General features: G+C 40.3%; 1 protein-coding gene across 1 annotated transcript in view; it reads left to right on the forward strand.

Moving 5' to 3' along the window:
- CFAP221 (cilia and flagella associated protein 221) overlaps positions 1–12,361 on the forward strand; it is a 101,276-nt gene that overhangs the window by 69,628 nt on the left and 19,287 nt on the right. Inside the window, 4 exon segments of the mRNA XM_049773140.1 lie at positions 3,118–3,198; positions 3,828–3,935; positions 4,794–4,928; positions 11,073–11,246. Coding sequence (XP_049629097.1) covers positions 3,118–3,198; positions 3,828–3,935; positions 4,794–4,928; positions 11,073–11,246 — 498 coding nt within the window.

Genomic DNA, 12,361 nt, shown 5'->3' on the forward strand with positions numbered 1-12,361 from the left:
CGGCCCTGTTTTTATTTATTTTTTTTTAATTTTTTTATTTTTAATTATGTGAACAATGATGCAAAGAAAGAGGACAAAGTAAAGTTGCAGTGGAAGGACAAACACCCAAAAACAGAGTTCTCAGAAGAAATCCCCCTGCTGGCACCCCAATTTTAAACTTGCAATCAAAGAACGATAAAACAGAACCCATGTACAATTACTTTGTCCCCCAAGACCCCAGATTGCAGTACATTATAAATTTTCCTAGAGGTACACAAAGCAATCTAAAGCCATAAAATTTATGTAACTCCTTAAACTTAAACATAGTAGTTTTTTACATTTTCATGCACTTGCATATTAGTTCAAGTCAACCTCAAAAGTTTAAGTGGGATTTTTTTTAAAGGTTTAGAGTCAAAGGAGCACAGTAAAAATGGTGTTAGAGTGGCAATTATTGTTTGCATAGGCCCACCAAAGTATGGGGTACATGGAAAGGAAAAACCTTGGCCTAAATACAAAAAGACCCTACCCCTGAAATTTCCTGACATAAGACTAATTCTAAGCTCCAGGCAAACTAGTTTGTCCAATCCAGGTCATTGTCTGTAGTGCAATACAGTTTTATTTTTTACACAGTCTCTGTTGTTGGTATCATGTTTCTGTATTGAAGATCCTGGAATCTGTATATTCTACATTGAAGTCAGGATGGTGCGGAGCATCGTCTAATTTCAACTCACAATTAAAGGGCAATGCAGAAAGCCCTGTTCAGTACACAGGTCGTTGTTGTTTAAATCTTCTCAGTGTTAAGGAAAGACTCTTTTGAGTAAATCGATGTCAGAGCAGCAGGGGAGTCTTCCCTGATATAGGATTGCTTCCAGGTGATGTCATAGACAACTTTGGATGTTTCATAGATGGTTTCCCTGGTTCAGGGGTGAATGGAGAATGCCCAAACCTCTGAGGCCTGTGCCAGGCCATCATGTCAATGTTCAGGGTTTAAGGTCCCATTGCACCACAAGATTTGTGTGTTCCTATCTCTATTAGATAAGAACTTATTTGTATATATAGTATTTTCCATTTTAACGTGCCTATGCAAACAAGGAATAATGCCACATGGTGTTATCAGCGCATAAGGGGGCCGCAAGAACAATTCCAACAATCCCTGTGACCTGGTTCAAACATAGGCATTAAACTGAGGGACTCTTTCACCAAAATTCCTTATTGAACAGTTCACAAAGAGAAAAAAAAAGAGAAAAACTGGGGAAAATAAACAATCTAACTTAGTACAGTAGACACAATTGTCACCGTTTAAGGGGATATTCAATAATAGTTATAGCGGTTGAGGGAATATATCTACAATATTCAAAGGAGATATGCATGTCTCTTTTATGTCATTAGAAATAGCCATGGGCCGGGAGAGATAGCACATCGGTATTTGCCTTGCAAGTAGCCATCCAGGACCAAAGATGGTTGGTTCGAATCCCGGTGTCCAATATGGTTCCCCCATGCCTGCCAGGAGCTATTTCTGAGCAGACAGCCAGGAATAACCCCTGAGCAACGCCTGGTGTGGCCCCCCCCCCAAAAAAAAACAAAAAAACAAACAAACAAAAAAAAAAAAACAGGGGCCGGGTAGGTGGCGCTGGAGGTAAGGTGTCTGCCTTGCAAGCGCTAGCCAAGGAAGGACCGCGGTTCGACCCCTGGCGTCCCATATGGTCCCCCCAAGCCAGGGGCGATTTCTGAGCACATAGCCAGGAGTAACCCCTGAGCATCAAACGGGTGTGGCCCAAAAACAAAAAAACAAACAAACAAAAAAAAAAACAAAGAAAGAAATAGTCGTGCTGAATCCTGGACACCACTTTGGTCTGTGATTTAGCCTTTTGAAGTCTGCAAAATGACTCCCCGCAGTTCAATATAGGGAAATGCATTTGGGTGGGAACTAATCAGAAACCTAGTGTGGTAGCAAACACAGTTACAAAATGAAAAAAGGAAGAGGCCAAGAGGCCGCTGAGAGTAAACAAGTAGGAAAAGAGTATTTGTCTCTTCCCAGCCTGAGACTCCATCCTCTTATTTTTAGTTTGAATATATATGGTTTTTGAAATGAAGACCAATGGGAAAAAAATTACCAGTGAGTGTCCCGATATATACCAGTGCTGCATCAGCCCACCCTCCTTCCCATGTGTCCACCCCTTAGTGTAGGGAGAGAAAGGGGGAAAGCCTGAGGACCACTATAGAGTCCAATGGGGCCAGCAACCAGGGAAGGCCTGGAGAAAAGGGGAGAAATAGGGGAACGGCTGGAGGCCTGCCAAGCCTCCCAGCACCCCCCAAGCTAAGGAGAATGCCACTGGCATGGGGTGTCCCCTAACCCCATACCTGGGAAGAGCTGGCCTCCAGGATCAAGGAACCAGAAGTCAGATATCTGCCCGGCCCCTCCCTATGCCCCTCCCATTTAGAGTAGGGAGGGGGAAGCCTGAGGACCCCTAAAAGAGTCCACCTGGAACCCACTTCAGGCCACCTGAGCTGGCACCCAGGAAAGCCTTAGAGTCCAGGGGGAAATAGGGGAATGGCTGGAGGCCTGCCAAGCCTCCCAGCACCCCGAAAGCTAGGGAGAATGCTACCAGCATGGAGTGTCCCCTAACCCCATACTTGGGAAGACTATTTTTTATCAATAGTGTTCCCAGTAGCTATAAACTTAATCCTCCAGTCCTAAAGGGAATACTGGTGTCTGGGTGGCACTACGGTTTCCATAACTCTAGAAAATAGAGATGAAAATATCCATATACTAAGAGACAAGATCAGGCAGTGGCCAACGTGGCTCTCCTTCCCCACATATAACATAGCAACTATGGTCATGGACATATAGCTATTCATTTATGTTCAAGATGTCAGGAGAGGGGCCAGAGAGATAGCATGGAGGTAAAGCGTTTGCCTCTCATGCAGAAGGTCAGTGGTTCAAATCCCGGCCTCCCATATGGTCCCCTGAGCCTGCCAGGAGTAATTTCTGAGTATAGAGCCAGGAGTAACCCTAAGCGCTGCCGGGTGTGACCCAAAAACCAAAAAAAAAAAAAAAATACAAGATGTCAGGAGAAAGATACAGTACCACCTTGGCTGATTGTTGCTTATACATTCATTTAAATTTTCCCTTTTTAGGCTCCCGATGGCCTTGGACCAGTCCCGATTAAAGCTTCAGAAATTCAAATAAAGCAAAGTTACTCCTTCTACAAGCTGCAGGTCAGATCTGTCATGTTTCCCCTTGCCAGCTGTCATATGTTATATGTTATTAACTCATAGAATGTCTTTCTAAATGAACAAATACCCTTGCACTAAATTTATAGTAGAAGTTGCAGACTATTGCAGTTATTTTTCTTCCTTTATAATTTGTGTTGTGTATAGTATTCTTTTTTCAGAGGCAGCATTTGGGAACTTGGATTTTTTACTCTGGATAATCTATACTTTGTATTCATGAAGCCAACTGAACTACATATTTTAGAAACTAAAAAAAAATAACCCATAAGATGAAATGAACAAAGTTACTAGCCTTTAAAAAAATTTTTTTAATATTCATGACTCTTCTGTTCTTGAAAGGATATATCTGAAATTGACAAACCAATGTTTGATGTATTTCTCCAGTGAAGACTTTCAGTCCAAGAATGCTCATGTTGTGCTGGGATCCAACACAGGTCTGGGTCCTGGCACTAAAGTCTCCCAGTTGCTGACAAGGAAGAAATATTGTCCCACCTGATGCTCTTGTTTTTCTTGTTTTTCTTGCTCTGTTAGGCAACCCTGTGATGCACTTGAGAAGACTATTTCTGGCATTGGGCTTTGAAGGACATCACAATGGGTCATTTTTTTACCCTCAGGTTCCTCAGCTATACAAACTTAAAGGCTACCAACCATTCTCCGTGGAGAAGTCTTCGGCCAGTTATAAACCTCAAACACTTGCTCGAGCCCTGAAGCAGGGAGCTGAGGTAACACAGACCACCTTCCAGGATTCCAGTTCTGCCTGCCTTTTTTCCTGGTGCCGATTATTGATGGAGGAGCAGTGATGGGAGGTTTTATGTATATTTCTATAATTTCTAGGTTCATCAACATTTCCAAGAATGAAAATATTGAGTAGGGCCCAGAGAGATAGCACAGCGGCGTTTGCCTTGCAAGCAGCCTATCCAGGACCAAAGGTGGTTGGTTCGAATTCCGGTGTCCCATATGGTCCCCCCATGCCTGCCAGGAGCTATTTCTGAGCAGACAGCCAGGAGTAACCCCTGAGCACCGCCGGGTGTGACCCAAAAACCAAAAAAAAAAAAAAAAGAAAGAAAGAAAAGAAAAGAAAAGAAAATATTGAATAATAAAAATGCCCAGAAAGTAAAGTATCTGGAGAGTAGAGGAAAAAGGAAAAGAAAGTGCCCAAAATGGGAAGGAACTTAGTACAGACCAAATTAACTATGGCTCATTTGGGGAACTTTAAAGGAAAACTGGATCTTAGTGTTACACTGAATGAAGGAAGTTCTAAATAAAGCTTTCTAGGTAGGCCCTTTCAATGAAAATCGGGCTCTTTGCATTTCTTATCCATTGACCAAAGTTTTAAAGAGAATGCAAGAATTCTAGATGTTGCTGTTTATCTTAGCCTTCTACTAAGTTTAAACTCTAGGCAGAATTTTATGAAGTTGAACAATTATTAACTTTCTTTTTATCAGGAAGAGCCCAGGGATTACCAGGAATATTAAAAATGTAAGATGGGGGCTGTCAAAGATGGGACTGCTCGTGACAGTTGGCATGGAGATACTGAGGCTTCATCTTTCACTAACATGCTGCTCCTGGTCATTTCCCAGGACGAAGCCACCACTGTCATCACCCTTCTGAAGCAGGACAGCACAGCACAGGTCCCCAGCAGGATTTCTCTTCTGAACATGAAGCCACCAGAGAATTTAACCAGCTCTATAGATTATGACCCTCTTTATATTTTTGTAAGTGATACTTGGTAAAAGTCTTGCTCTCTCTGCCCCTTTATTTCTGCAATTAGTCTCTACAAAAGCGTTATTTGGGAATACATCTTTGCCACCTCCAGCATCATCACATGATAGCTCCTCTTTGAGATGTCCTGCCAGTATTTTGTGTTTGGGCATTTGATAGTCTCCTACAATTTTTTTTTACTCTCACTTATGAGTGAAATCATTCTGTATCTGTTCCTTTCCCTCCAAATAACTTCACTCAACACTGTACTCACCAGATCCATTCACATAGAAGCAAATTGGATAACTTTATCTTTTCTTATGACCAAGTTGTATTCTATTGTGTATGTACAATAGATGTTTTATCCAGTCATGTTTTTGTGTTGGTGGGTTTTTCTAAATTATGGCAATTGTGAATAGTGTTGCAACCACTAGAAGCATGCAGATATCTTTTCTGCATTCTACTTTGAAAAATAGAATCTATTCCAAGGAGTGGGATTACTGGGCTGTGTAGCAACTCGATTTCTATTTTTTTGAGGAATAGACACATTATCTTCCCCAAAAGGCTGGGCCAGTTGATATTTCCACCAACAGTGAATAAGGGTCTCTTTCCCCACACAACCTCGTCAACACAGGTTGTTTTGTCCCATGTGATATGTGTCAGCTCTTTGATGTGTTGTTTTGATTTGCATTTCTCAGATAATAGTGATATAGAGAAATTTTCCATATACCTTTGGGCCAGTTATATTTCTTCTTTGAAACAAAATTATTGATTTTTTTGGCCACACCCATTTGACGCTCAGGGGATACTCCTGGCTGTGCGCTCAGAAATCGTCTCTGGCTTGGGGGGAACCATATGGGACGCCGGGGGATCGATCCGTGGTCCGTCCTACGCTAGCGCTTGCAAGGCAGACACCTTACCTCTAGCGCCACCTTCCCGGCCCCCAAAATTATTGATTTTTGCAATTAAATAATGGTTTAAGTAAAGATACAGTGGAATTTCCCCCAAGATATGTCAAAATAAAGTGAATTTATCAAGATTATGGGATAGATTCATCATATGAAAGTCAATTATATTTTTACAGATTAACAACAACAAATATAAATTAAATTTTCAAGGGGTTTTGGCCACATCCAAAGGTGCTCATAGTTTCCTCCTAGCTTTGTGCTCAGGGATCACTCATGGCAGAACTCTCAGAAAGATATAGGATGCTGGAGATTAAGCCTGGGTTGGCTGCATGTGAGATAAATGTCCTACCCTCTATACTATCTCTCCAGCAACCAAAAATTAAATTTTCAAAAAATTATTTACTTAAAATATATTAAAAATATGATCATTAGAAAAATAATACATTGGGATAATCTAACAAAGTATTTAAGACACTGTCCTGAACATTGGTCTACTAAGAAAAATTAAAAAAACAAATATATAGGACTAGAGAGATAGCACAGCGGTGGGGCATTTGCCTTGCAAGCAGCCAATACAGGATGGATGGTGGTTCAAATCCCCGCATTCCATATGGTCCTCTGTGCTTGCCAACAGTAATTTCTGAGCACAGATCCAGGAGTAAATTCTGAGCGCCACCAGGTGTGACCCACCCACCCCCCAAATAAATGTAAAAATATACCAATGTTCATGGATCAGGAGATTAATGTGATGAAAATGTCAATTATCTCCAGACTAAAAACATTAGTAATATTCCAATAAACTGAGTATGATTTCAAAAATCAGGATGAGTTGGGGTATCTTGGGGAGTAGAAAACAATAGGCTTATTTCAAAATTTATATGGAATGCAACTTTATCTCAACCATGTTGGGTCAAGAATTTATTTTTATTACTTTTAGTCTGTTATGATAGTTTTTTGTTGTTGATGATGGTGATGGTTTAGGGGCCACATCTGGCGGTGCTCAGGAAATCAAACCATATGGAATGCAAGGGATTGAACCCAGGTCAGCTTGATGCAAGACAAACACCCTGTCTGCTCTCCTCTCACTCCACCCTGATAGCTTTATTTTAATGACTTGTTTATTTTTAGTACAGAACCAATATTATTAGTGTTATACATGCAGAGCTGCTACATCATGCCCACCTCCAGAGTGCCTGCATTCTTCCACCTTTAGCCTGGGCTCACCCCGCTCACCTTTATATCACAGTTCTGTTAACTGTATGTAAAGATTCCAAAACAACTAGGAAGAACATATTTGGGGTTTATTCTACTCTGAATAAGTCCCTGTTCATGCTTAAACATGTTTCTCTCTTTCTCCCCATCGCTTTCTCTCCATATTTCTCTAAGTCAATATCTTTAAATAAAATTATTTTACATCACTTAAAAAAAAAAGAAGAGGGAGAACGAAGGTGGAGAACTTTGAAGGACATATGACTGACCTCAAAGCTTATTGTAAAGCTATAGTAATCAAAACCATATAGTATTAGTATAAAAATAGAAAATCCAGAAATACTTGAGTTCATTTGGCCAATTGATTTTCTTGACGGAGATTAAAGAAAATTAGCGAAAAGAATCATCTCAGTAAATCGTGTTAGAATATTTGGACTCTCTATTTGAAAAAAGTGAAAGAACTTCAGCCTGCACCACATACCATTTACAAACATTAACACAAAATAAATCATAGATGTGAATATAAAAATATCTAGATGATACATCTTTTTAACCTTGGGTTTAAATAAAGATTTCTTTATACAACACTAAATCCACAATCTGTAAAATTTTTAAAATGGATTAATTGGTCTTTGTCCAAATTAAGAATTTTTGCTCTTCTAAAAATTAAATTAAGTAAATGAGAAGATAAATAATAGACTTTAAAGAAAATATTTAGAAAACACATATCTGGTATGAGAGTTCATAATATGTGAAGAACTATTAAAAGTTAATAAAGAAAACAAAGAACCAAGTTAAAAATAGCTGAGAAATTTGAACAGAAACATCCCCCAAAGAAGTTTGATAGGAAAAATTCACATGGAAAAATGCTCAAAATAATGCATCATCAGCAAATGCAAATTAAAAAAATCGCAGTACAATACCTCTATTGGGAAATCTAAAATTAAAGACACTAAGAGAATGTAAAATGGTACAGGCTACTATGGGAAAACAGTTTGGCAGTTTCTTATAAAGTTCAGTTAAAAATTAATGGTAAGTATGCACCTACTAAATGATCCAGCCATTCTGTTCCTAGATATTTACCATGATAATAAAAGCAAAGACTTATGCAAGACTACTCACAAAGACATTTACATTTTCCAAACTAAAAAAAAAAAGGAAAAAAATGTGCACCAAACAGATTAGTTCGATATTCTAATGTAATTGTGAATACTCAGATAATAAAAAGGATTGAACTCATGATACATAAAACAACATAAATGAATTTCAGAATAATTATTTTGAGTAAAATAACTCATACACAAAAAGAAAAAGCATACTATATGAAAAGCATACCATAGAAAGTTTTAAGTAATCAATAGAGGAATTCAAATTAGTGATTGCCTGGGATGGATAGGTGCAGGGAGTGAATGGATGGATGGATGAATAGATTTTGATGAATGTGTAGTTAGATGGATGAATGGACAGATGAACAAATGAGATGGATGAATGGACAATGGATGGACTGATAGGATGTGATGAATGGATGGATGGATGGATGGATGGATGATGGATGGATGGATGGATGGATAGATGGATGATATGGAAGGTGAGACAAGAAAGATATAAAGTTTACTTAGGAGCAAGAGAAAACTTTGCAAAAGTGGGGGGGCAATATTTGTTTATAGCAGTGATGTTTCTGTAGATATTACATATGTCAAGACATCAAGTTAAATACATTAAATCTGTGCAGTTTGTTATACATTAGTTGCATATCATATGGCCATAAACCTTAAGAAAAGATCCGGGGCCCGGGCGGTGGCGCGAAGAGTGTAAGGGTGCCTGCCTTACTGCGCCTAGCCTTGGACATGACCCCACCGCGGTTCCATCCCCCGGCGTCCCATATGGTCCCCCAAGCCAGGAGCGACTTCTGAGCACATAGCCAGGAGTAACCCCTGAGCTTCACAGGGTGTGGCCCAAAAACCAAAAAAAAAAAAAAGAAAAGATCCATGCCCACCCAAAAGATTGATGACATTTAGGTTATACTAATTCCATGAACTAGCAAAGAAGCCCAGGTGGAAGCATGTCACCATCACTGAGAGAACTCAGCAGGAGAATGGCCCTATCACTTTCTGGTGGTGATCACTAAACTAGCACTGAGCACAGACCACCAAAGGATTCTTGAACACAAAGCTAAACCTAACCCTGATGAAAGGAAAGAGGCAAATATAAGAAACAATTGAGAAGATGCAAGAATAAAGTTATATTCAGCTTTAATTAAACATTAAAAATTAAGAAAAAATCTAGGAGCAGCTCAGCCAAGATGGGGTACTTATGATTTCTCTCCTTTTGCTTTTCTTCCACAGTGCTGTCTGAACTATTAAAGGGACATACATGGGAACAGAAAGCATCCTTCCCATGCCCCTAGCCACCAAATTTCTTGCCATGCTTGCCCTTACCTTCATCTTCCTTTGTATTGTCATGCCACCCCGGCTTTGTCTCACACCAAGGCCCTACATTCATCTTGCTCCCTAGGCTCCAGGAATCGAAACCCAATATTTACATGTTTCCTCTATCTCTTAGTCCCCCATCCTATTTGTGATCTAGAGATAGAAAAGAATCAGACCCGAGAGATGGTATAATGAAGTAGGATTGTGTGCCTTACAAATGGCTGATGTAGGTTGGAACACCAGCCCAAAGACAGCCCCTGCGAACTCCATTGGGAAGTAATCCCTGAGCAGAGTGAGAAGTGAGCCCTTGAGCCAGGATCACTGGGTATACCAAGGAAGAGCTAGGGAAGGGGTAGGGAGGGACAAGAGAGAAGGGAAAGGAAAGAATAGAGAAGGGGGAAGGGCTGGGGAGGACAGGGAAGAGCCTATTGTTGTTGTTACAAATATGCTGTGCATTTATATACATATGTTATGTACACACATGCACACAAATGTTCCCCTCAACACCCAGTGCTCATTGAGCGGTTTGTCTATTTCTACATTATAATGTTTTTAAATTATTCTGACAGTGGGCTTCATTGTCTCCCTGACCTCCTTCCTTTAGATCCTGAGTTCAATCAAGAGTCCTCTCCCCTTCTCTCTCTTGAACCCTACTCCAAGTCACCACCTTCCAGGCCTTTTGCCAGCATTCCTCACTATATACATGCCACAACTAGCTTCTCCCTCACTGCCTTTGGGAGCTGTAACATTTTTCTGGCCTAGCTGCATTTCCTTTTGGTTGTGGAGGACATTTTATTTCTTGGCAGTGAAATGGGGTTTCCATTAGCCTTGTGGCATTTTGTTATTTTTAATTGCTTTTTTAAAATTATGCAAACAAAAAAGAATAAAATCTTGACGTGTTCTTAAATATCTGAAATTAATGAGTAGTTAAAAGCTTTGTTGAAGGGGCCAACCGTGGGGTATGTGTTGGGCAAGTCCTAGAAGGAACAGTAAAATTACCCATTTTCTTATTTGGGGGATAACTGCTTGTTCTGTGTCTTTCCTTTCGTGCTGCTCGGAAAATTGATTTAAAAAACAACACAGCAGGATCTCCTTTAAACCCAAATGAAGCCCCTCCTGAACTAAAAGCATTACCCAAATAATGTTAAATTGTTGGCATTTCCATGGCATATCAAATGTCACCCCTCTTCTTTCTCTTCCTCTTTAAAGTAATTTTTAAAGGAAGCTATATTTATATTCAAGACCAGTAGCCATTTGTTTTTTAAAACCAGGTTGCTTATTTAATAAATTCCCACCAATTATCAAATTTGGAAAAAAATACTTTAAGCCAATCACTTTCCCTTATAATTTGGCTTCCACCGAGAGTTTGTGTAAGTCCACATGGTATGTATTGGAAGCCCTTGGGACCAGAAAAGTCCCATTTATGAATCACTATGGACATTTAAAAATGCTGTCAATGTGAAGATACCTCTGCTATCCTTTTGTATGACCGAGCTGATCTGAAGCAGTGGGTTAGGGCCCAGAGAGCAGCCAGGCTGTTGCTTTAGCTAACTGATAAATAATCCAGAGAGATCTAGTCCAATTTTTTTCTTCTTCCCCCTTCCTCTAGCAGAATCCCGCCCCTGGATTATTTGCAACTAAGCACCCATCTGACCATATGTAGAAAACCTCCATAGATTATCATCTGTGTTCTCACCCCAAGTACAAGTTCCACCAAAGAGTGTCATCCACGGGTTCCGGCATTCCACCTCACCCAGAAGCAGGGTTTCTCCATCACACTGGTAATGTTCCATGTCAGGTTGATCTCAAGGCAGATCTTGGTGCTGAGCAAAGAAACGGCTGGGAGACAGAGGGTCCCAATCTGGAATGCGAGAATTGCGTGGCCACAGCCACCACGGCATCATACAAAAAGCAGCTCCAATCTTGTGCCACCTATTCCTTACCATCAGCCTACAGAGGTGGAGGAGCGAGACTCAACTCTTACCCTCACTTCACTCTTAATACCCTCAAAGGCTTTGTGCTGGCCCTTTTTCAAACATTCTCTCTCCTTTTCCCTTTAAGGTCTATACCTGATCTTTATCTTATTCTTTATCTTTATTCTTGTTCCCTACCCTGTGTGAAAAGAAACTATGATGTGGGTGGGGCACAAGCCATGCTTGTCTGACCTTTTCTCTTCTTTGGGTCCTACAAACATATCAGTCACAGAATAGACAAGGCAGTGATATGGCAATTGCCCAATTAGGGAAGAGGCCCCTAAAACATTTCTTCACTAAGAAAAGACTAGCCTGTAGTAGCTAAAGGCATCTGTTTGAAAGTTATCACTTGGTCCTTCTGATTTTAAAATCCAGGGCAAAAAAGAGATAGTCCAGGGGCTTAAGTTGTTTAACCTTGAATACTGCCAAATTCTGGTTCATCCCAACATTACAAATGGGTACCGCTAGAGTACTGATGAGAAGGGGCTCTGAATACAGAGCCACGGAGTAAACCCTAACCACTGCTGTTTGGGTACCCCCAACTTCCCCCTTGCACTCCAAAGTAGCAAAGCAAAATCAACTCACTGCACTCCATAATTCAGCCTTGTTATCTCTGCCCTCATACCTTTGGTACCTCACACATGCCTCCTCCTTTCTACATTGCCCTGTTAGCCTTCTATCTACTCTTCTTCTTCTTCTTCTTCTTCTTCTTCTTCTTCTTCTTCTTCTTCTTCTTCTTCTCTTCTTCTTCTTCTTCTTCTTCTTCTTCTTCTTCTTCTTCTTCTTCTTCTTCTTCTTCTCTTCTTCTTCATCTACTTTCTTCTTCTTCTCTTCTTCTTCTTCTTCTTCTACTTCCTTCTTCTTCTTCTTCTTCTGTGATCTGGTATTGTGGGCCCTGGGAGCCTTATATTTTCTTCTTCTTCCTTCT

This window comes from Suncus etruscus, chromosome 5, assembly GCF_024139225.1.
Source record: "Suncus etruscus isolate mSunEtr1 chromosome 5, mSunEtr1.pri.cur, whole genome shotgun sequence".
Classification (NCBI taxonomy): domain Eukaryota; kingdom Metazoa; phylum Chordata; class Mammalia; order Eulipotyphla; family Soricidae; genus Suncus; species Suncus etruscus.